This window comes from Malaya genurostris, chromosome 3 (assembly GCF_030247185.1).
Source record: "Malaya genurostris strain Urasoe2022 chromosome 3, Malgen_1.1, whole genome shotgun sequence".
Classification (NCBI taxonomy): domain Eukaryota; kingdom Metazoa; phylum Arthropoda; class Insecta; order Diptera; family Culicidae; genus Malaya; species Malaya genurostris.
In genome coordinates, this window is record NC_080572.1 from 243,530,892 (window position 1) to 243,557,819 (window position 26,928).

Sequence of the window (26,928 nt, forward strand, 5' to 3'; positions counted from 1 at the left end):
GGTCAATCATTAAATGTTAGACGCACATGTTCATCGTGTTGATTTTGTTGAGAGTATATATTGTGTTCGTGGCCAAGCTTATCGTGATAGTGTCACGATGTCAGGTCTCAACTCAAGTGTCACGATGTCAGGTCTCAACTATTGAATTCTTCCCGTAGCAAAGAAAGACTATCCTATGTTCAAATTAGTCTTTCTCTTTTTGACCTTCCATACATGAAACTTCTTTTTTCAAATTTACAAGAACATCAAGAGAACATGTGCATATTAAAAGCATTTATGTAATTTACAGTAGATTATTGCTTGAACAAAACAGGAACGGGAATTCTATTACTTTCTGATTCTTCGTTTTGAGTACCCTTAGGAAAAATATGTAGAAATAACACGTGGGTAAAAAAAAGTCCCCGGTTTGACAATGACAATCCAATTGTTACAACATTTCTACACCACTTTTATATCACAATTTCTCTCTAGCCTCGAAAAACGCAGTAATCTCAGTAATGATTGATGCAAATCTTTTTAAATTAAACTAACTTTTTAGACTTGAGAACAAACGAATAGTTGCTGAGGGCCAAATCCGTTCAAGATGGTGGATGCGGTAGCAATTCAAATTTTAATTTATGGAATTGTGCAATCGCAACGATCGACTAGTTTGATCAGCTGTAGGAGAAAATGGCACTAACTTTTCAAAAATGTATTTCACATTCAAGTGCTTTTCGTCCTCTCTCCTTCAGTCAATAATGGTCGATTTGCGTGGAGCAGAACCTGGACAATGCTTGCACAGTATTTATGGCCTTTCTCATATAGAAAGGCTATGTAATCACTGTGAAAACCGACCTTCGAAAGGAGGCCCGAAGAGCTGAGTTTCATATACCATTCGACTCAATTCGTCAAGTACGGAAAATTTCTGTGAGTGTAACAAAAATGTGCACTCGATTTTCTCACACATGGCTGAACCAATTTTCACAAACTTAGGTTCAAAATAAAGATCTCTTGGTCTCATAGCTTTTATTGAATTTTACCTTGATCGAACTTCCGGTTCGGGAATGACGAGGTAAAATGTGCAAAAAATGAAAAAAAAGTTTAACTCGATTTTCTCAAAGATTGCTTAACCGATTTTCTTCAACTCAGATTCAAACGAAAGGCCCTATAGTTGAGTTTCATCCGAATACGGCTTTCGGCTCCGGAGTAACGTTCTACCCCGTGCAAAATAAACAAAAAAAAGCTCACTCCGGATTCTTTCAGAAATTAATAGTTCTAACGAAAGAACTAGTGCTTTTGAACCGTTCGCGAACGGATTGCTCATCTCTAGCAGGATTACGCGGCGAACGACGCCAAACCTTCTGTTACAGAGCCTGTAATTTCCTCGTATTTTAAATCAAAGAATAGATTCCAACAGACTCATCTTCGTACTTTTACTGTCTCTTTCTTAAATGATAGCAGTCCACACAAATGAAGAGAAAGGAAGCATGTTCGCCTCTAACTTCAACAGAAGAGAGTATCAATACCAACGTCACTCGTATCTCTACGACCAGATGAAACTAAGATATCATTTGCATAGAAATTTAGTTGAATTTCAACTCTCATTCTTTCTTCAATATATTGAAAATCTATTAAGTTTGACTATAAAGAGTGTCTTAAATATGAAGAATCAAAGTTATTACATTCTAAGGCCTCTGTGGAAATCATAACTACTACATGGAATGAGAAGTCCCAGACCAAACAAAGAAAAAATCAATTTTTTACTAAGAAAACTTTTTTATTCTTCAACATAATCTCCATCTACATCGATACACTTGACCCATCAGTTCTCCAACATTTTGATACCATTTGAAAAAAAAAAGATTTGTCAAGGCCTTCAAAATAGGTTTTCGTTTATGCAATGACCTCAACATTCGATGAAAATTTCTTTCCTTGGGGAGACCTTTTCAGGTTTGGAAATATATAATAGTCGCTGGGGGCCTGGTCTGAAGAATACGGGGGATGGTGGACCAATCCAGTAGTAGATAGATTGTCATGAAGTTTGGTATTGGGTCTCTAGAAGCTTGTTCTTAACAAAAATATACACAGCTCGAAACTATTCACGTCTTTTCTATGAGAGACCCGGAACTTTTCATTACATGTAGCACTAAGAATAAGCATCAACAGGTAAAAATCATTGTGTATCGATTTCTGTCATTATCGATTCTAGAAACTTCGATTGAATATCAATACTAAAAACTGAAAAATGACTGAAAGGGTAAACGGAAAAAGAACACAATTTCGAAACTGTTATTCCGCTTTTGTCGTTGACTGGACATGGATCTCGTTTTCAAAATTTGAAATATTTTAGTTACATTTATTTTTCACCTTCATTAGCTCTGCTCTGTTTCACTCCCTATTTGGGACGAAATGATACTAGAACCGAGAAAATCAAGACACCAACCTTTGCTTCACTTATAGATCCAGAAACTAGGCACAACTCTGGATGAATTTCAGTAGCAGAAGATTCGCTTCAAACACAAAAATCCCATCTCAGCCCGAAGTTCACAGCTGACGGAAGCAATGATTATAGTGGATTTTTATGTTTACTGTACGCACAGATAGGCAAATGATTGCTGAATCAAAACAACACTTGACATAGCTGTACGAGTAGTATACGCGTATTACAACTTGTCAAAAGTGAAATATAAGCGAACGGTTTTATCTGTTCGAATATATCTCGTAGGAATTCTAACTAGGGATGGAAAAAACCGTTATTTTTTGTTTTTTTTTTTCAATAAATCATGGAGAAAAACTCGTTGAAGTGAACTTTTTTAAAGTTCTTTCTTCAAAAGGTATAAAAACCATTCTTCTTTATTTTTTCATAAAAATGCATACATAAAGCACACTCCAGTGAGTTTTTACCTTTTTTTTATATATATAAAAAATAGGTATAGAATTCGCTCAAACTTTCGAAAAATTTTCCGAGGCCCCGAGGGCCGAATGTCATATACCAATCGATTCAGCTCGACGAACTGAGCAAATGTCCGTGTGTGTGTGAGTGTGTGTGTGTGTGAGTGTGTGTGTGTGTGTGTGTGTGTGTGTGTGTGTGTGTGTGTGTGTGTGTGTGTGTGTCTGTATGTGTGTGTCTGTATATGTGTTGTCAACTAAGAGGTCGAGATCTCAGAGATGGCTGGACCGATTTTGATCAAACTAGTCGCAAATAAAAGGTCTTCCCGTCACCCAGAACGCTATTGAATGGTTTTGAGATCGGATGTTTACTTTTTCAGTTATACGAAGTTTTATGTCAAAATTTTCAGTTTTTTGACAGTATCTGTCACACTTGACCTTGAAAACAGAATATGTTTTTATACTTAGATTCCACACGATAATACCTATCAAACAAGCCATATATTGTTAAAATCCGTCCATTTTTAACGAAGATATCGAAATTTTTGTGTAAACGACTTTTTCCCTTATTCCAGCAGTAGGAGTTTTGAGCGCTGTATGACAAAGCAATGCTTGGGAGCAACGTAAAACACTATTTTTTATACTGTTATATACAATTGTTTCTAAATACCAAAAAGACTTTCATGACAATTTGCCTTGGACCAATTTAACACGGTTCGATTTTGGCAACATAATCTTTGGAATACGGCATATGTAAACCAGATGATATCAGCATTTTCGAGTACAAAATTAATTCCATAATTATATTGATTTAAATTACTTACAGTAATTAATTTTGGAACAACATAACTCCCATATACCATTCGACTCAGTTCGTCGAGATCCTACAAACTCAGATTCATATGAAAGTAATATACTCCCAAATAAGGTTCCTGAATTACGTTTTGATCCGACTTCTGATTACGGAATTACAGGATGATATGTGAAACGAAATTAAAATAATGCAACTAATTTTTCTCGTAGAACCGATCTAAGATTCAAATGAAATTTATGAATCATTTATGATTCAAATGAGAGGTCTTAAAACCCTATAAAACATCTTACTTTTTAGTCAGATCCGATTTCTGGTTTGGGAGATACAGGGTGATTAGTATAAAAATCTCCATTTCACATAAATTAATCAGGTTTATCGGGTTTGCAGATTTGGATAGTCGATTACCAAATAAATTTATTTCAGTTTGAGCGGTATTCGTTTTTGGATTCGGAATGTACCCTCAAATTTTAATTCGCACTAGAGTCTCTCAAAGATGTCTACACACTCCTCAGGTGAATTTAACTGATTTCGGCTACACCGATTTTAGAATTCCGGTTCCAGTATCGAATCGTTTCTCAAAGCTCAATCATTTTCTCAAAAAAGCCCAAATTGAACTTCAAAAACAAAAATTTCAGGACTTAAGGTTCCATACAAAATTGGTGAATTTTATCCGATTCTGGAATAACAGATGATGAGTTTTCAAATTTCATACCGATATAGAAGATGTAAATTGTTTGGCGTATTAATTTATGGTCATTTGAATCATTTTATTTTATGCTAGGTCCTGAATACCGGCTCTGGAAGTACCATAAATAATGACGAAAAACTCTAAAGTGGAACTTACTTCGACATCCCATGGAATGTTCAATCGATTGTCACACGTTAAGATTGAAATTCGATACGATTTGCAGTTTCAACATTACAGAGTAATGAGTGATTAAAGTCTCAATTTGCCGTTTAAAACGACGATAATTAAAATAATGTCATGACAACTAAAACACCTAAGAATATCCATTCAAAAACACATTCGGATTGATAAAAAAAGGTATCATCTCACTGCTAGGTGTACTAATCACGTTTTTTTTTAAAGGAACCGTGCTAGACTGTGTTGATCAATTTTTACTTCTTAGTGATTGTTTTATCATATACGATGACGATCATTTGTTATAGGGTTGGGAGTTGGTTTCAAAGAACCATTGAGAACTCTAAAGTATTATCTAGTTTTTCTAGATAACTGACGAATTGTGATGGATCTGAATCGAGTTATTAGGGACAGTTATACTCGAAACAGCAAAGGACTTCGCAAGCTCAGTCTGATCGGGGTACGGCAAGGTAAGGGCATTGGTAAATGTATTTACCACCGAACCTGCTTGAAGTACTTCATAGTTCCATGTTGAGACTGTTGATGGCTCGAATGTCTTAATTTCAACAATAAAAATTAGCACAACCGACAATAAACGACAATTAAGGCGTTGAGTCTTAAAACAATCACCCAAATACGGCATTCCAGCTGTGCCGGACCTCGCTTGACGGCACACGCCATCCGATGACTCATCGATCACCATCCGTAGGTCAGCTCGAAATCAGAAAATCTCCCCGGCGATTGCAGTGACATTACCAAATTGGCAAAACCCGATCTTTGTTGGGTAACCAACCACGATTGTAATAATTAAAATACACATCAAATCTTGGCGGATACCAGTCCCAGACAGTCTTTTATGGTCATAAACGAAAGTGCGTCCTGCGATCAGACGGCGTCGTCGTCGTCATGTGTGCAAGATTGTCAAAACTGTCCTGTGCTGATTGAATGTAATATTGGCTTCCCCAGTGTTCGTAAATCAGATTTTTTAGCGTTCTCCGTACTCCGCTGGAGGCCGGCTTGTGTCCGGCGTCGTCCGTAATCGATTGTGCTGCGTGCGTAAATCAGACCGTCGGACGTAAATCAATCGTCAGTGACTGACCTCTTCGTGAATATGCCCATATCTTGTAGGATTGAGTTGATGGGATGGAACACAGTTTTGACATATATAAATGTCTCCAGTGCGGAATCCAGTGAACAAATAACCAATGACATCGATTATCACGATCCATGTTAAATGCACATGTTTGTTCGGTTTATTTCGGTGCACAAAGCAGCAATGGGTGTAAATGTTTCATCATTTGTGTATTGCTCATCGCATTTCAGTGCGCACACAACTGTCACTACCATACCAATACGATAATTTAGACATTGAGTCGCTTGATCGAGTAACCGAAAAATTGCTCTGATTATGACCATGTTAAACAAGTTGCTTTGATCCGTTCATAACCAATCATCTCTAATAAGCGTGTTCCTCCAAGTGCATAAAGGTACATGTTATTAATATCATACTTGAGACATCAATAATAACATCCCTCCGACCTCTCGTGCCTTCTCACGTTCGCAGTCCAATTCTGTGACAGGAGCTCGCATAAGTAACATGAAAAGAAACGAAACCAAAAGGGAAACTCCATGTGTACACAAGACCCACTAAACTACTACGGTGGATATGCTCTCAACCTCAGCGGATTTTGCAAGATTCTATAAAAGGTAACATTGCGCGGCTCTGCACCGCCACTCCTCGAACAACAGCCCTCGCCTTGCTTGTAATACATTCTATTTTTCCCGATATGGAAGGAATTATATAAGCGCACTTCTCTCCGGCTTGGCTGAAGACCGGTTGTTGTGTTTTTATTATGTTTGCGATGTTGTTGTTGTTGTTGTTGTTACCGTTGGAGCTAACCCCGAAAAAAAGCACAAGCAAAAATTACTACTCAGCAGCATACAGCAAGGTGAGAAACGTAACAAAAAGCTAAACATTATGAGCTTGGCCCGAGAGGCTGCTCGTAGTTGAAAATCCTGCTACGAACTGACACATGTCATTAGTCAAAGCCAACCACTCGATCCGTCAGCGCCAGGCTTGACCGGATAATGCTGTGGTTAGCATTAGCCAGAGGTGCATTAATCTGTGTTGTCGCATTTTTGCTGCACAATTGACCTTCGGTGCAAGATAAGCAAATCTTCAAATTAGTATTTATTTTTTTGCATCAAAGCTTTCAACATGAGTGTTAAGTGGATTCGCGCGTGCGACAGATACCACCTGACGAAGACATATGCTCACTGTCACTTGATGCAAGCATTTATTTTTTGTTGAGTTCTGAACTCGGTTCGGGGTTCATTTTTGTTTTGGAAATGTTATCGAAATGATCTCACGATTTCGAATTCCAGTAGCTGCAGCAATGGAAAATTTAAGCATTCAAGATACTCATGGAAAATCTTCAGCTGGAGGGTGTCCACTCAATATTCCGAAAAAAATCCAACATGTAATTTTCTCGAAATTCCGAATCGGAGAAAAACTGAATATTTTTTCATCCATCCAAACGAATTACGCTTCGTGACTAATACATCACTCAATAAGTCGTGTGATTGACACGCAGATGGCGCTATCATTGTCAAATCCATATGACGTTTATGAAGTACCAACTTTAAAAAAAATATATGTGAAATTTCATGACATTTCGATTAGACAGAAAATAGTGACAGCCATTTAAAGTAATCTACTTTTGTCAATATCAAAACAATGGATTTAAAGCCATTTCATGTGTAAATTTATCATTGTTTCTTGATAGAAGAAAAAATACTGTACCAGCACAGCAATGGATTCAAAAGTGTCATCCGGACTCTTATCCATCAAAAAGAACCATTTGTTATTGGTTTGCTGAGTTTAAACGTTGTCGTATAGACACCGATGATGGTGAACGTTCTGGTCGTCCAGTTGAGGTGGTTACTACAGAAAACGTTGAAATTTTTGTGCAACAGCTGACGCCGTTAAAATATCAGAAGGCGGTGTGTTTACAATTATGCATGAAAATTTGACCATGAGAAAGTTTTTTTCAAAGCGGTAGCCGCATTTACTCACAGTCGATCAAAAAACAGCAACATTTTGATGATTCTGAGTCACATGGCCACGTTTACAAGTAATAAATCATATTGCCTGCGTCGATATGTGACAATGGATGAAACATGGATCGTCCACTTCACTCCGGAATCAAAGCGATCATCATCTAATACCGTTTTCGTTTATTGATCAGAGCAGCCCGAAAGCTGACCCAGAGTCGCCCAAACAACGTTTGATATGTTTGTTTTAGCAACCTGAGGTCGCTCTAGAGCGGACTCCAATCGCGTAGTTTCGCTCTGAAAATTTTCTCGGGTCGCACCACGCATCCAGCCGAGTTTGTTTATTTTATCTTTTTTTCATGAGTTGTTGTTTAGGGCGCGTAAAACGTGTTCGTTTTACTCGGAGTCAGAGTAGCCCGCGTCTAGGTTCAAAAACGAAAACGGTATAAGTGAACTGCAGCCGGCGAACCACGTCCGAAGCGTACAAAGACACAACAGTCAGCTGGGAAGGTTGTGGCTTCAGTGTTTTGGAATGCACATGATATATTCTTCATCGATTATTATGAGAAAAGAAAAAAAAAAACAAACTGCAAAAATAAAAGAAAAATGATCACATATGTAGAAGAAAAAACACTGTTTTTCCAAGACACTGCATTCACAAGTCGATGGTTAATTTGAACGAATTAAACTTCGAGTTGCTTCCTAATCCAACGTATAGTCTAGATCTGGAAAATCATAAAACCATAAGAACCATAAAAAAATCTGTCAAGCACGGCATCGAGAAGTGAGAGAAGCGTTGGTATGAATGTATTGCTCTTGAAGGAATGAGACTGCAATTGATGAATAAAATCGGTTTTTGGCAAAAAAAAGTGATTGTTAGGAACAGCCTGTAACAGAAGGGATCTATTGTTCTTGGTTGTAGATGTTTTCTTCTCGTTAGATTTGTTTCTCGCTGGGCACACATGTTGCCAGTTGATTGTCGTAGGGGACCAGCGGTTCATACGGAAATTAGGAATCTGAAAAATTGGAATCTGAAAAAATTGGCTCAAATGGCATGTTCCTTTCCAAGCCCCGAAAGAATTGAGAATTTATAGAAGCAACACCATTCTGCGTTCCAGGAAAAATGCAACACGATTTGCAGAAGTAAATTCGGTACTCCATACGGGATGCCAAACAATCTACTAAAACCTTTCAAGGTCAATACAGTAAGGATTAATTCACTCCACCCTTCCCGATCAGATGCACATAACAAAATCATAACACAAGAATATCAACAGTTGATATGTGTAACAAATTGTGTTATTTTGAGTTATTTAACAAACGAAAACAGTTGAAAGTTAAAACTCAGTTATGATGTTTAATTTTAGTTTGCAAGACTCATGATAACGTTCATTAATTGGAAAAATGAGTTCTTCCGTTGCTTTATAACGAAATATAATTTCAAAAAACTAAAACAAGAAACCAGATCACTAAATAAATTATTCATTTAATCTAATTTATTACAGCTATTGTTATAAATTTCTGCTTTCGGACTTCTGTAGTTATATCAAATTAAATAATAATTGTGATACAAACGTTTCAAAATCTGTTACGATTTTGTTCCAAAGACAAAAAGATTTCAAAATTTGTTACAAAATATTTCTGAAATAAATTACTCCAGTTGTTATAATTTTGTTATTACCATCGGGTTCTGTCTGTAGGTTCTTACCAGAACGAGAGAATATTCTTCAATTCTTTTATATATAGAGAAACGATAGAATATTCTTTTATTTTAGCTCTGCATACACAGACTCAACCATGTATGAAAAACCAAAAACTCGAATACATAGTTGCGTGAATGCGGGACAGTTTATACAGCCTATTCATTTCCAGTAATACTAGAATGGCTGAGTAATTTTTACATTTCGGTGTATCACGTTTTTCAGCAATCGGCCAAGTTGATGACTGAAAATTTTCTACATCTGAATTATCAACAGCGGGTGGAATCGCATCTGCATCATCATCGTTTCATAGGATGAAGATGTAATAGTTGCATCATTCTGCATTTTAATCTCGAATACTTTAGTGAATTACGTAGCCATCTAAACAAGCCTTACTGAAAACAAACTACTTTGCAGCACCAAAAGTTGAACCGTAGTTGTTAGTGTTTAAGAAAAAAAAGTTACGCCTGACATCACACTACGACATGGAATGAGGAGTATCGGGTTTAACAAAAAAAAGTCGATTTTTTGCCTTGAAAACTTTTTATTCATCAGTATAATCCAACATGTTGATGCCATTTGAAAAAAAAAAGATTTGTCAAGGTCTTCCGTTCCTGCAATGGGCTCAGCATTCTACGAAAATTTATTTCCCTGGAGAAACCTTTTCAGGTTTGGAAATAGATAATAGTCGCTGGGAGCCAGGTCTGGAGAATACGGGGATATAGTGGACAAATCCATAACACAAATCATTCAATTTCACCGTTACTTTTATGCAAGAATGAGTCACTGGTGCGTTTTTTCCATACATTGATTAAAACTAGAACTCGTCCGACACGATCAGCTGTTATTTAAACACTAGTGGATAGATTGTCATGAAACTTGGTATTGGACTATCTAGAGGCTTGTTCTCAATAAAAATGTACACGGTTCGAAACTATTCACGTCTATTCTGTGAGAGGCCCGGGACTTTTCATTCCATATAGTACGTTTTGCGGCGTGATGAACTAAGATTATAAACAACTAAGTATTGTATGAGAGCGAATTATAAAAAAAAGAATATACTAGTGACGGCTTTAGCTCCACTGGAATTCATATAATATGAAGAATATGGAGTCATCGTTCGCCGAAAACCGGTAATGCGGCAAATATGCCGAGCAATAGACATATTTTCTGTCTATGCTTTCAATTAGTCAGTCTAACCTGTGTCACAGGATTTTGAGCTTCGCCAGGGCAAAGCCCGCAAATGTTCCGTTTACGACTGCATTATTCAAGCTCCTGTAGCCATTCAATCATCAGCACGAAAATACACCTTGACTTGCGAGCTCCCGTTTTAGAGGCCTCCAACGACAAGGAACAGGAAACCAGTAGATCGATTTTTGGTTGAAATAATTCCGACGAATGTCTCTTGTCCTTAATTGTAGATGGTTTTTCTCTTTTAATTTGTTTTAGTTTAGCATTATGGCAATATTGACATATTGACAGTTGATTGTCATAGGTGACCAACGATTCACGTGGAAGACTCGGAAGTGACATAAGGCATAGCTTCCCGACGTATGCGTAACAAACGTACTCAAAAATTGTTCACAGGAGCAAAAAAATCTGAAAAATGTACTCATAATGCGATTTATCTCAATAAAAACATCCTGAAAACACCTTATCTACATCTATATGTCATGTGCGATCACTCATTCGACACGTCGTGCATCAGATTCATTATTACTATTGTTATTGTAAACTGATAATCATTTATGCCTCAGCTCTGCTTGAAGAAATCAACGACTATATAACGCACTATAATTACAAGAATCAATGTGCACGCTTGTTTACTCAACAACGTCAATTCTGCCCGAACTAAAATTAAGGTAATAAACCTGAAATCCTATGTTTAACTGATCGAATACTTATAATAATCATAATTAGATTACTTGAAAACAACAATCTAGTTAATAAATATTCCACCTGAATCTGCGAATATTGGTGTTGAAACGATAGGACAACATTTTATTAGCAATATTTTTGAAACAAATATAACGCAACAACCCCGCGGGGAACCAAACATTTCGTTTGGGGTTAATTAGCTAATTAATGAAGATCGAGTGGTAGAGGAGAAACAGAAACCATGCACAAGTGTTTTCGTCCTCCAACACCAATTGATACCTTCGGTTCGATTGAGTCAAAGCGAACCGTTTGTTTTAACGCACATGATCAACTATTTATAATCAGCTAATGTATTCATCTCAGCAGCAGACCGGGCGTAAAAAAATGGATTAATCATATATTATTCAAATGCCACTTATCATTCCACTTGGCTAGATTGCGTAGTGATTGGTGTCGCTCACTGCGCCACAATAGACATTAGCCGGTAGCTATATTTATTTAAGCGAGAGATCGTGCGAATAAGTGCAATCACGCAAAGCCCCCAAAACAGGGACCTTTAGGGCAGACCGTTTTGCCGGGTAATTACCACCGAATCAATTGTCAATTAATTAACATATGTTTATGAATTATTCGAGCCTCATCAGTTCTTGTAGCGTTACGAAAACGATGACGAAGGAGGCAGTTGATTACTTGGAGAACGCGAATCATGTACTCATCCTATCACAGACAGGTGCTACTAATTCTACCGGGACAATTCAATAATGACTAAGTTGTATCCCAACCTACTCAACGTTACATTGTCGATTAGTTGATTTAAGGCGAATTAATGCTTACTAAATAATATGAAAATGTGACTGCAAACATGACAGCTAGAGTTGTTCTAAGTTATAAAGACCAGCTGTGTGAAGTGTTAATTGAGAGGAGACACCATTTTTTTTTGTTTTTGGTTGACGGCTGTGTATAGAAATGGGCATGGAATGGAAAAGCTATGTCGAAGCTTCAACATTACCCTCTATTGATGGGTATCGAATTTCCCAACCGTTTCGTTTTGGCGATCGATCCGAGAGTTGCTGGCCAGTTGAGGATGGAAGCAGGTTTTGCCATTGCTTCATTGGTTGGTGTTTGTTTATGTTTACGAGATGTTTAATGCTCCTTAACACGTCCATATTTGATGGATATATTGGACTGTTCAATTATTGCTTTTGAGGTAAATCGCACTCATCTGGGCTCCGCTACTTTTAATTACTTAATTTATTGAGTGAGAAATCTGCCCGTAATGGAGATCAGTTCGACCTAAGGAATGAATAATAGATACGTTCGCAACCTTTGGTGTGGTTTTCTGTGCCCATGTCTCTCACGGTAGTATGAGCGGTTTTGGGAGCAACCAGCGAACCATATGGCGCCGATTTATGTTTGCTTGTGCCAAAAGAAGTAATGTCAGCTTCCAATGCACTTGCATAAGTTTGACACAATATTTCCCGGCACTGTGCTGCCACACGCGGTATATCTGGTGGCTTGGCATCACGTGTTTGTATCGTGTCCGTGTTCAACCAAGGCAAGATCTCGCCCGTACTCAATACCGAACCACACGTTCGTGAGGCAAAAAAAAAAATCTTTCAGTAAATTGATAAAAGTAGACTTTAATTCAGCACACCATATTTGGTAGAAAATATGGAAACCAGATTTTCTTTTTTTTTTCATTTTACATTCAAGTCCTCGTGTTAAAGGGTCGGAGGACGGCAGGGTTCATCAATTATAGTGGTGGTGTTTTTGGCTTGGGTAGGTCTAGCCACCGGTCTCACCGGACTCTTGGCTTTCCATAAGGCACCCTCCTATTCGTATTATGCATGTTTACATACGGGACCCACGACTAACGAGAAGTCGTCTCAGTAGGATAAGGGGAAGCATACCCGCCAATCAATTTCATCGACATACATCAAAGCTTGCCGTTTATAGAAGTGTGCTATTAATTAACAATAAAATAATGGTAGCTTGGTGGCACTTGAAAACATTTTCGTACTGCCTTACGCGACTGTTATTGGTTTCTATAATATTCCACCACCAGCGAGCGAGTTTGAAGGAGACAAACCTCTACAGATCCAGTGAGTGCGATACTTGATATCCATAAATCTACCCGCTCAAAGCGAGAGATGTTTTGATTTCGCTTGACATGGAAATGGTTTGCCATGAAATGATTATTTTTATTGCAATTTCCAATGAAGCAGCAATCGACTGCCAACGAAGACAGTTTCAGCCAGTCAGTCAGTCAGTCAGTCGCACGGTGGCAGAAATTGATACCCTCTTTGCGATACTCCGATGATGGCGATTCCAGCGAAAACCAGTGCCTGTTGATTGGCGATTGTTGTGTTTCAAGCCGCCAGTGGGGAATGTGATTTAGTGTGGAATTGTTTTAATTGTATTTTCCTCCACAAACATGCAGTGTCAAGTGGTTCAATAATTTGCTGGAACATCATTTTATTTGCTTATTTATTTGTTTCTTAAAATCTTTTTAAAGCATCCTTTCAGATTTCTATCAAACCGTATAAATAAAAACCTGAATTCTGTCAAAAGAAGACACTTTACCACACAGCTACTTTTGAATATACAGGGGGGGTTGCACAAAGAAAACACGTGACACGTTTTGTTCTCCGGTTACACTGTAGCCAAACAAGGGAGAGAGAAATCGATCACGGCACTGGAGAGTAGAAAAATGAAGGTATATTTTCGTCTGGTAGTTTTCCATCATGGATCACTGGAGTGTCGCTCATCGCGTATTTATGTATAACTCATTTTCGAAGAATCAGTCGTACGTTACAACTATTCGTGAGTTTTAACATTTTAAACTAAAGCCGAAAATGCTGGTGCTTTCGTGTAATACTGTGATATTTTTTTTTTTGTTATATCAGGCTCTGTGACCAAAATAAAACCTTTGGGCCACGTCCAGAAACCAGAGAATGTTAAACGTCGTTGTTCTTTACATCGAATGGTCAAGGAAGATTTGTCGGACGAGAGTCTTTCAGCTGGTAAAGACCATTGTCAGCTATCATAAAATAATCACAAATAACTAAAAAAACTACAAGGATCAGCCCCATGGGGTTGTTCGAGCCATTGATGTGGAACGAGACAAACAGAATTTCTAATGATCTGCAATCAAAAAGTTCAATCAATCGTCACACTTTAAAATCTGCAATTGCACGAGAGTCTGCTTAGATTGATCTTGATTAGGAACCAACACCGAACATCGTTTGTCTTGATTTGTATTTGTTTTATAGCCGATGAAATTCCACCAATATCCCAAATGTATGCAATTATATCTTTGTACATCCTTGCGATTTGGATATTCAAGCTTCTCTTCGCCTAGCTTGTGTTCAAGTTTTGTATGCAAGCAGTTATTTTTATAGCGTTAAGGGCTGAAGACAGTACCGTAAAGTGGTCGGTTTTTTGCTATTTTCCCGTTTCAAATTAAATTTTCTTGGAAACGGTGCAGAATATTGAAAAACCCACCTGACAATGTCTTCGAAATTTAGTTGAGAATATTCTGTGAAATTTTCAGAATGATTCATTGAGTTTTGCGGTTGTGTTGTATTTTTTTTCTGACTAAAAAACTTCTGAAAATTGGAACGCTCGGAAATGAATACCTCTACTTGTTCATCGAATATCTCGGCTTTGAAGGCTTGTATCATAAATCTACCGTTACAATTTAGTTTAGATGCGATTAGTATATAAATTTAGATAAATAAGTTTAGATGCGATTAGTACATAAAAACATATATGTTATCGCGATGAAATAAAGTCTTGTATTTTTCTGTGAAACAAAGTCAGTTTCAATGCATCCGCCATTTTTTTCGCTTTGGTTTCCTGATAGCATTCTGAAAAAGGAGAGAGAAATAAAATTGGCTCGACAAGGCTGCCAAACACACAGACGTTTCATTGTATATAAACATATTTTTTGTTTCACATTCAATCTTTGTGAAGGTTGAATATTTTTTCCTTGTTCATTGAAATCCATGTAATGTCCAACCCATACGATAGATTTATGTGATAAAACTTCTCATCAAAATAATAAAATGTATGCTGGCAACCCGGTACAGTTTGCTCATATACGAGAGAGTACAAGAGAAATACGATGCGCAAAGGGAATTGAGCGAGCCACGTGGTCGATTTAAAACTCAACACGCGACCCTCTGTCCTCAGACCTTAAGTTTCTCTACCATTCTGCGGTTTCGGTTGAAGCGATCAACTTTTTCTCATTATCAATCGAATTCATCTTATATACATTAGAAATTAATCTTAAGCACTCAAAATTTATCCTGGGGTTGTCATTTTTCAGGTGAAACGACATAACATGGAATTTCATCCGAGCTTGCATGACACAAGATCAGAGCATACCAATTAAAGCTTCAAATGGTTTGATAGCGCTTTCTGTCTTGCTGTCTAGCAACAACTTACCTCTAGCATGCTACGCGTAGGACTGTAACGTTAGCTATAATTTTGCTTCTATTTATAGATTCGCGTGCTTCAGACAGCTTCGCTTTTGCATCGATTGACCAATCAGAGCGCTTTGATATATCGCTTACTCCTTCAAAACCGTCGTCTATAGCAGGGAAATCCGATATGCCGGAGACTTTAGTAGACAAAATAGGACGCTGCTCGCTACTAATCAAAATTTCAACCATTTATAATTGAAAATACGTGACTTGATTCATACAAATTGAATCTTAGAGATATTTCTAATAAAATAATGAAATAATATTAATAATTGATACAAAATATACTGAGCTGTAAGTGTTTAAAACCTGACCACATTTCTACGTGTATTTTTCCTTGATTTTCTAATTTGCACCCCTATATAGAAAATAAAGATGTGTTCCACATCAAAATGAGTTTTAATATTGTTTTTCTCAACCAAAAGATGACACAACTTAATTCGATTTGATTCTTTAAAGTCGTGAGAAAACATTTACTAAACTTATCTATTTCTAGACTTCGATGTGCAAAAAAATCATATTTTGTGACAATTACCACGGTAATAAAAATATACTGAAATCGAATCTGATATACAATGAACCTTATCATTGTAAATGTTTAGGAAAAGGATATTTGAAAAGAACATATCTCGCCTGCAGATGATCTTAAACGAAAAATTCAACCATGGTATGGAAGCTATTTTGAAGGAGTTTTATATGTAAGTGGTCTCATCTGCACCTTTCGACGATAGACATGTTGGAATTAAGTAAAAAAAACATGAAAAAATGCTAAATTCCTTTGAACTGATATGTTAGCGGCATAGTATATTCAAGAAAGTTATGTATTTTTTAATGACGAAAAACTTTGTATAACATGAAAAACTCATATGAATTAAAAATTTATTATTTTTTTCACAAAAACTGGTTTTAGGATACCCTTTTCAGAAAATACATTGTATAATAAATAACACTCAAATTACGAGAATAGTACTTTCTGCAATTTTGTTTGAAATGACTTTCTGCACAACTTTGTCGAAGTTACTTAGCCCCTATGTAGACTCTGAGCTAAAATAATATTTTTATCTCACTTCTAGGGGGATTACTCACATTATTAAAATTTTCCAAAAGATGACACCTATCATTCTGAGCAACTTTGCTGAAGATACTGTATCTCGAAAACCACGTTTTTAACGTGTTATCAATTAGGAGCGTAAAATTTAACTTTTAAACCACTGTGCAGTGGTGAGATTTATCTAAGTGACGAAGCCCACTTCCACCTGGAAGGAGCGGTAAACAAGCAAAATTGTCGTTATTATACCGAAACGAATCCGTTACAGGTTGTGGAGAAGCTCCTTCTTTCATTGCGAGTGACGGTTTGGTGGTTTTTATGAACTCACGAATAGTGGTAACGTGCTACTGATTCCTTAAAAGCGAGTTATAAATAAATACCCGGTGAGCGACACTCCAGTGCTCCATGATGGAAAACTACCAGACGAAAATAATCCTTCATTCTTCTACTTTCCGATATCGTGTCGTCGGGAGTCGGATGAAATTTTGTAGCGATCACAAGATTTTTTGTTTGAGTCTAAGTCTGTGAAAATCGTCTGATTCTATGTCATCTGTCTTCAGTATGTACCATTTCATAGTTTTTTAATCACTGTTTGCACTTATCACTCTGTAGTGCCAGAACCGGAGCTCCGATCTAAATGAAATTCAGGAATTTTCTATGGGATCCTAAATTATCTCCCTTCAATTCTACTATATTTAAAAAGTCTTTACTATTTCCCCACTTATTTCAGTGTCAAGTGTTGTTTTGATTAAGTAATCATTTACCTATCTATGCGTACAGTAAACAATGTCCGGCATAATTTCTGTTTTTTTTCGGATTTTGGGACATTTTTCAGGCTCGGGCCGGGTACTGGTAAATTCTCGAATTTATGATTGTGATATAGCATAATTAATGCGACGAGAGAAAAAAATGATTCGCTCTAAATCCTTACACAAACTAATATATCATTATCTAAATCTAACACTGAACTAACTAAACATGGATGTTGCATGGTGGCAAGCATTTGGACACTTTTTCTTGCATAACTCTTCTTGAACATGGTGGGTAGTCATGGATGGAAGATTGTTCATAAAAAATAAACGAAAGCAAAACTCATTTTGACAGTACCTGACCATTAGAATATACATCTGTGAAAAAAACTTTGAGCTTCTTCTTCTTCCTATACATCGAACTTTTGTACAAAAGATCATAACTCATAAACCTTCCGTTTGTTTACATATATACTAATATATACTAGATAGAGAAAACAAACCAACTAGGGCAAAAAGAAACACACACACACGCCTGACACAAACCTTACATCATAATGCTATTCCATGTCCCACTATTCTGTTAAATGTTTGTGGTACAACAGCAGATCGTAGGAGGGATCTGGTGAACACTACATTACTTAGAGATTGATAGTACTTACACCAAACCAATCAATTCATTCACTTACCGCTACGGATCCCTTCGGTTTCGATGCAGCGACGTACGCTAAATACTGTATCACTTTCTTTGTGTTTTCGGTCTTACCGGCTCCCGACTCACCGGTACACAATATGGACTGATCTTCTCGATCTGGAAATAGAAGGAAACAAAAAGTACACGGATAAATAAACAACTAAATAGCCTTGGTTTTATCTATGAAGGCTTAGAGAAATGGAATTCGTTTACGGTGCTTCACGGTAAAGTATGTTTACTTTGCAAATTCCACGGTTCGGTGGGATTTGTGCTGTTCCTGCTATGACAAACCGCATCAACTCGTTAGCGTTTGCAGATCTCATCCAGTTTGACCATGATGGAGTGCAAAATAACGATAGAGTGCAAAGTAAAAACTATTCAGGAATCTTGTTTTGGATGCTAGTTAACTTAGTACAATGATTTACACGGATTTTAGGGAAACCTGATCTTTTGGACAAAAATACTTGGTGAGAAAACAAAAATTCATATTAAAAGATTCCGAAATAAATTTTACATCGATTTCTTGAAAATGATAGAGCCAATTTCCACAAACAGAGATAGGCTAATATTGAAATACTTAAAAGTCAAAAGAGGAGAAAAGTCTGGAGTTAATCCACCAGATTAGCGCAAGTAATTCACAAAAGCATGCTTCAGCGCATACGTCACATATTCATAAGCAATAATACATTTGAACTTGATCATTGGTCGCTTTCGGTAATATTTGCGCAAATAGAAAAAAAGATTTGTCGGTTACGTCACTTATATGATTATATTTCCAGAACTGCTCGCCGGATGATCTTCGAACTTGATCCACAACCTAAAATTAATTAAATCAAATCATTCATATCCGACAAAATTGAGCGAGAATGAGTTTTGTCGTTTACGTCACTTATACCATTATATCTCTGGAACCGTAAGTTCCGTAAGTAAGTAGGAGCTTCGAACTTGGTCCAAGGCCTAGTAGTAGCTTTCAAACGAGTATAAGCTTTTTGAAATCGGTGTACCCATCAGTGACAAAATTTAGTGGAAAAAAACAGTACGTTTTGTTGGTTATGACACATACCATAATATCTCCAGAACCAGAAGTGACAGCCAATTGATCTTAGAGCATGATTCACAACTCAACAGTATCTCTAAAACAAGTCTAAATTTGTTAAAATCGGTTTCACCATAGCCGAGAAAATTGAGCGGTAAGAAAAAAAGTGCTCTATGTCGGTTACGTCACTTATACCATTGTATCCCAAGAACCAGGAGTGACTTACTGAAATCGGTTCAGTCATCTCCAGACATATTGAACTAAAAAGGAAAACCCTATCCTTAATCTACCTAATGGTGTGACAATGCCTTTCGTTTGTCATTGAGACAGTCTCATTAAAACAATTTTTGTCTTGTTTTATTAGGAAAAGTTCTGACACGAATTTGGGCTGATTGTTGATACAAATTCATACAGATTAATTCGGGTAGTTCTAAAAATCATACTTCAACAATTACATCACATACTCAGCAACATCACTCGAACAAAGTGTATCAGAAATAATGCATTTGAACTTGATCATTGGTCAATTTCTGAAGTAATTGGTTCATCCATATCCGAGAAAATTAAGCGGTAATGAGTTTTGTCGTTTATGTCACTTAGACCATCATACCTTCGGAACAAGAAGTGGGAGCCATTTGATATTCGAACTTGATCAATGACCTGTATCTAGGGGTCTCCGGACCGACCAAAGGCGGGTATTGCAGCAATTATATTACATTTCTATGGAGAAAGGTAAATATGCGTTTTGTCGTTTATGTCATTTATACCATTTTATCGGATCAGGGTCATTTCGCCAAAAGCCGTTCCGCCAAATGCCATTTCGCCGAAAGTGTCATTTCGCCGAATATCAATTCTCCGAAAGGGTCATTTCGTTGAAAGCCATTTTGCCGAAAGGTCATTTCGCCGAAAGGGTCATTTCGCCGAATTCTTCATTAGTCTTAAAATCGTGATTAGAATTGAATTTAAAAAAAAGGGTAAATGAAAAGTGATTATGTTTACTCCCATTTCCTTGACCTACAATCGTACTTCTGGAATAAACCAAAAAGATATCTTTTAATAATTTTTGTATTCATGATCCTCAGAACATAATTCCTAAAAAAAATTGTTGACTTTATTAGTGTATCCACCAAGCAATCGATCGCTATGCGGTATTTGCCGATAACTAAGTGAAAATGAAAAAATATCTAATGAGTTTGGCGAAATGACCCTTTGGGCGAAATGACTTTTTCGGCGAAATGACCCATTCGGCGAAACGACTTTCGGCGAAACGATCCACTCCCCATTTTATCTCGAGATCAGAGCTTTCAATCTGATCAATTACTTGATATTCAATCGAGCCTAAGTTTGTTGAAGGCGGTAAGAAAAAAGTGCGTTTTGTCGTGCCGTAAATATATCCCCAAAACCAGTCATTATATCCCCAAAACCAGAAGTGCTTCGAGCTTCGAACCTGATCAATGACTCAATGGTAGTTTTCAACCGAGCCTAATCTTGTGGAAATCGACGAAGCTATCTTCTATAAAATTGAGCGATAAGAAATAAAAGGGTTTTGTCGTTTACGTGACTTGTATCATTATAAATTCGGAACCAGAAGCGATAGCCATTTGATCTTCGAATTTGATCAATGACCCAATATTAGCTTGCAACTGAGCCTAAGCTAGTTGAAACCGGTTCAGCCATGTCAGAGAAAATTTAGCGAGAAGAAAAATCTTTGAAAAGTGTACATAAAGATATTTTCCTATCTCGCCGAATGATTCCAATGGTATATAGCACTAGGGGTCTTTGGAGCTCCGATCAAAAGTCAGGTTTACTAGCTATTATAGTACCTTTCTATGGAGAAAGGTTAAACCTATTAATTTTTTTAGAGTCATGGCCCATCCCCCGAAGCACGTTTTTTTTTACAAAGAATTGCGGTCAAAACTCTGCAAGACGAACCGTTTTAAATCAAAACCGTTGAAATTTTTTTTTCAGGAAAAATTTATTGTGAACTTGAACGATTCGGTTTTCCCAAAAAACAAGAACCATAAAAAATTATATTGACAAAAAATGAGATGTTCAAAATATTGAACGAAAATTCATTGTAAGCAATCGACAATAATTAGATGAAAAATGAAACTTCAAAGTACACGAGATTCTAAATACGAATAATTGAAAAAAAATCCGAAAATCAGTTGGAATTTTTTTTTTGTTTTTGTCGCTAACGAAATTTCTTTTAAAAAACGCTATGCCGAGATAATCGCGGGAAAGTTTTGCTCGCCTATGCACGGAACAAACGCGCTGCGAACGGCGCTTCATTCGAAATCTAGTGCCCCGATCGGAATGAAACTTTACACAGATATTTTTAAAAAGTGTTCTTTCAGAATGTGCAATAACAATTTTTACTAGCGCGTGTAGCGAAGGTATTTCCATTTTTCATAGCATTTCAATAAACTGAAAAGGCTTTGGTGAGATCGAAATTGGTGCTGTTTCCCAACCAGGTACGCTTCACTCGACCACAGGCCCAAAATGTTTCATCTTACGAAAAATCGTTTTCGACCAATCGCGTTCCTTCTTAGTTCTTCGCCGAGTTAAGGCGTTTGGCTTGTTTAACACATGGATCAATAAGTCCCGAGACTAACAATGGAAACAACATTTTTTTTATTCATCAACATAATCACCTTTTAGGGTGATACAATGGTTCCAACGTTTTTCCAATTTTTCAATACCATGTTTATAAAAAAAAATCTTTCGCTTCAAAATAAGCTTCAGTTTCAGCGATAACCTCCTCATTTGAGCCAAATCTTTTTCCCTGGAGCATTTTTCTAATATCAGCAAAGAGCCAGTAGTCACTGGGGGCTAAATCTGGCGAGTATGGGGGGTGGGGGAGCAGATCAAAGCCCAATTCGTTCAATCTCTGAATCATCGACTCGTTGCTGTTTTTGTTCCATCGAAAGCAATCGCGGCACCCACTTGGAAAAAACCTTTTTCATGCTCAATTTTTCATGAAGGATAGTAAATACACTTCCATATGATATCTGTGTCATCTCAGCAATCTCACGGAGCTTCACTTTACGATCTTTCATTATAATTTTTGTCACTTCACTCACATTTTCCGGTGTAACGGCTTCCACAGGTCTACCCGAGCGTTCCGCGTCATTTGTGTCGGTACGACCACGTTTAAACTCGGCGAACCACCGACAAATCGTTGCTTTTGATGGACAAGAGTCCGGATAACATTTTTAAATCCATTGTTTCGCTTGCACGGTGTTTTTACCCATTAAAAAACAATGTTTTATCAAAACACGAAACTCGGTTTTTTTCCATTTTTTAAACAAACTACAAAACGACTTTACTCCAACCTTGATAACTCAGCTGTTTCTGGTAGGATCGACTTAAAATTTTGACCCGTTTCAAGCAAAGGTTAGTACTCTAGAAAGACGTGGTTACTGGTTTACTACGAGCGCCATCTCTGCTTTAGTCTCGGGACTTATTGATCCATGTGTTACAACGTAGCTCGATCGTGGTTAGCCTTATTTGAATTTATTTTCTGGTAGTTTCAAACTTGGCTTCACAGGATTGCAAAGTTTTTCTTGTTTTCAGGACTTTCCCCACATTCTGGAATAGTATAAACTTTTTTCGAACAAATTTGGCCTAATCGAAAATTCAGGATCAACTTAAATTTCATCCCAAAGAATGAAACGATGAACACAACCTGCAGCGTTGTGTTTTGCTATTTTAGTCATTTATTCAGACATTTTTGTAATTATTAAACCCACCAGAATTATGCAAATAGAAATTGTTGCTGGGATTGCAATTTTTAATCAACGTTTAATACTTTAATAAAGGGTGATTTTTTAAGAGCTTGAGAACTTTTTTAAACAATAAAACGCATAAAATTTGCAAAATCTCATCGGTTCTTTATTTTAAACGTTAGATTGGTACATGACATTTACTTTTTGAAGATAATTTCATTTAAATGTTGACCGCGGCTGCGTCTTAGGTGGTCCATTCGGAAAGTCCAATTTTGGGCAACTTTTTCGAGCATTTCGGCCGGAATAGCCCGAATTTCTTCGGAAATGTTGTCTTCCAAAGCTGGAATAGTTACTGGCTTATTTCTGTAGACTTTAGACTTGACGTAGCCCCACAAAAAATAGTCTAAAGGCGTCAAATCGCATGATCTTGGTGGCCAACTTACCGGTCCATTTCTTGAGATGAATTGTTCTCCGAAGTTTTCCCTCAAAATGGCCATAGAATCGCGAGCTGTGTGGCATGTAGCGCCATCTTGTTGAAACCACATGTCAACCAAGTTCAGTTCTTCCATTTTTGGCAGCAAAAAGTTTGTTAGCATCGAACGATAGCGATCGCCATTCACTGTAACGTTGCGTCCAACAGCATCTTTGAAAAAATACGGTCCAATGATTCCACCAGCGTACAAACCACACCAAACAGTGCATTTTTCGGGATGCATGGGCAGTTCTTGAACGGCTTCTGGTTGCTCTTCACTCCAAATGCGGCAATTTTGCTTATTTACGTAGCCATTCAACCAGAAATGAGCCTCATCGCTGAACAAAATTTGTCGATAAAAAAGCGGATTTTCCGAATGGACCACCTAAGACGCAGCCGCGGTCAACATTTAAATGAAATTATCTTCAAAAAGTAAATGTCATGTACCAATCTAACGTTTAAAATAAAGAACCGATGAGATTTTGCAAATTTTATGCGTTTTATTGTTTAAAAAAGTTCTCAAGCTCTTAAAAAATCACCCTTTACTACAGATGGAAAAAAAATGATTTCTAATTTTTATTATTTAACTTCGTACTTCAAGTAATTGCAAAAAAAAAACAAGATGTGAGATCACCAAATGTTTCTAACTGCGTGTACACATGAACAATCACATCTGGTCTCGTCTCGTTAAAAAAATGCGAATTCTGGAATAATTGCGTCAGTTTTCTGCGTGACAAAGGCATCAAGGTGTTATAAATTACCTAGTACCTAGTACCATGCGCTCAATTCGGTTCCCAACTAAGGAAATATCTCTTCAAACGAGGTCAATAAACAGTCGTTGTAGCTCAGTCTGAGTGCTATGTTGTTTTCTATGGAACACAATCCCATTCAGCTATAATTCACCATCCTCCGATCAAAGCCCTTGGCATCTTAGAGCTTAAGCAGTGTGCCTTAATAAATTATATAATTGAAAAAAAAAAAAAAAAACCATCCTCCGATCAACTGTCCATCGCCATTCGGACTACAGCCACGATGTAGTGGCAGAGCCTGATTTTATTCAAATCACAAAATGACCAAATTAGGAAGTTGTTTTCCGATTGATCACCGTTGCCTGGGTGCTTGGCTGGGCTTTATAAAACACAGCGAGTCTACTAAAAATGGGCGAGTTGAATAACGCTAGGGTCCAATAAATATCATTTACGCAAGCGAAAACCCCCCGCTGAAATGTGTGTTCTGAGAGGGTTTTACTATCATCTGTCCAATTGCCAATTGATTAATGGAGCTCAAACTTAATTCACCGACAGTAAACACGCTTGTCACGTACCACATAATCTATATTTGATGGTCATACTTAATATATGCATCCAGATTAGGGCATCCGACAACTGCATCATGTCGAAAATCTGGGGACTCAACGTCCATATGGTAGATAAAAGTGTTAGAAACAATTTATGAAGCTCTGATCGCCCCGATAAGATATTTTGAAGAAACATAGCTGTTGAAAAAAGGAATCTCAAGTTTTTTCGAATTCAAACAAAACTAAACCGTTTTTAACTGTTGAATAATAAAGCTATAATCAAAATCTTGCAAAAAAATGGGTAAAAAATTTTCTCTTTAAGTTTTGTTCGCGGACACCCTCTTAAATCTGGAGAAATATTTCATCAACACGTGAAATATTTCGTATTCTGATGAACGATACTACAAGCTTTTAGATCGAAGATGATGTCCAAAGAAGAGTAAGTGCGAAAAACAATTGTTTGCGGTCACAATGAAAATCCGCATTTTTCAAAAAGAAAACTTGCAAAAAAAGCTTGGTCTTAAATCTTTCGATACACGTTTGACAACAGCCAGAAAGACTGTAAGTGGAACATAAAGCGGATCCCTGGAATCACCAGAAGGACGCCAAGGTGAAGTAAAGTTACAGAAGAGTCCAGATTTTTCGGTACGTACTGTGACTAGAAAAATAAAAAAGTCTCCAACTTTCGTGCTTACTTTCAAGCACCCACAAGGTATGAAGTCTTTCAAGGTGATAGCTGTACTGAACCCTAATGATAAACAGATTGTGACGGCTAAAATCCGGACTCGTAAGTTGTATCGCTAGCTGACGAAGTTTTTCTGCGTGATAATGGACGATCAAACTCATGTGCAGGAAGGGATGTCTTTTTATATTGCCATGCAACGGAACGGCGTAGAGGAGCATTTCAGAACGAAGATAAAGACGAAGTTTCACAAAAAATATTTGGTTTGACAGGCAATATGCAGCTGTGGTCGAGCAAGCCTAAGCTTCATCACTATCGGAACGGTAAACAAGGAAATATATCGTGGAGAATGCCTAAAGAAGCGATTGTTACCATTCACATGCAGCCATGACGCTCGCCCGCCATTCTGGTCTGATTTGGCATCTACGACAAAGATGTTTTGGAATGATATAAAGCGAAAGAAGTCCGTATTATACCGAAAGATGCAAATCAATCTCACTGCCCGGGGTTGCGACCTTTCGAACGGTATTGGGCTCGCATAAAAAGATAACTTTTTCAATAAAAACGACAAGCTACAACTATAGGAAAATTACGAAAATCTTGCAAAAAAAGCAACTGAATCGGTTGCAGAGAAGTTTGTACAGATCCCAGTGGCTGCAGCAAACTCAAACGTTCGTAGTTTCTTCATGCAGTCTAATTAAGTAACTACTATTATTTCCACAATGATTAATAATGCACAATTGAATGAATAAAAAATGCATCTTGGATTGAACAAACAGCAAATTTGTTTTATTCCAAATTTAATCTGTCTAGATTATGTCGCGAACACGCTTTGACTATTTGTGAGGATTATTTATTTGAAACAAGGAATTTCACTCACATTCTCGTATCACTAGTATCTAGTTATAAATTCTAGGATTCGAGAAACCGGAAGGCAATTTGATAATTCAGTTTTAGTCTATAATTAACAATGGCAGTGATCTGTTGGGATATTTGAATCTTAGAATTGATTCATTTATATCTGATAAGTTAATGTGATCTCCATCAATTACGTATAACATCCAGGGTTTTCAGAGCTGAAAGCCGTGGGTCAAAGAGACCTCGATTGGATCGTGGGACTGTAACCATTTTATGCAAACAAATTATTAAAATTGACATCAACCTGATACTCCGGAAGGTAAGTTTGGATGTGAATTGAATGAAGGAGCAGTGAAGATATAGTACCATTCAGTAGAGTTTAAGAATGTGAAAATTCTTCGATCAATCCCAAATTAGTCTAAAAACTTACTTTAAAAACAATATATTCAATAAATCGTTTTTCGTTCTTTTTATTGCACCGACTGACTCAAAGTAAGATTTTAATACCAGTAAACGGAATTCGAAACCCTGCTTACTTTATTACTTCTAACTTGAATGTTAAATCCAGACATGAATTGGTAAAATAGGCCGTTTCAGTTAAAAGACTATCTCTCGGTGAAATGACCCATTCATCGAAACCGCTTTTGGAAAAATGACCCTAATGCCACAAGTAACCGTTGAATGATCACTCATTCCTTTTA

At 37.1% G+C, this 26,928-nt stretch overlaps 1 protein-coding gene across 1 annotated transcript in view; it reads right to left on the minus strand.

Annotated features, from left to right (window-relative positions):
- LOC131438119 (myosin heavy chain, non-muscle-like) overlaps positions 1–26,928 on the minus strand; it is a 153,236-nt gene that overhangs the window by 28,633 nt on the left and 97,675 nt on the right. Inside the window, 1 exon segment of the mRNA XM_058607932.1 lies at positions 18,150–18,271. Within this exon segment, the coding sequence (XP_058463915.1) occupies positions 18,150–18,271 (122 nt within the window).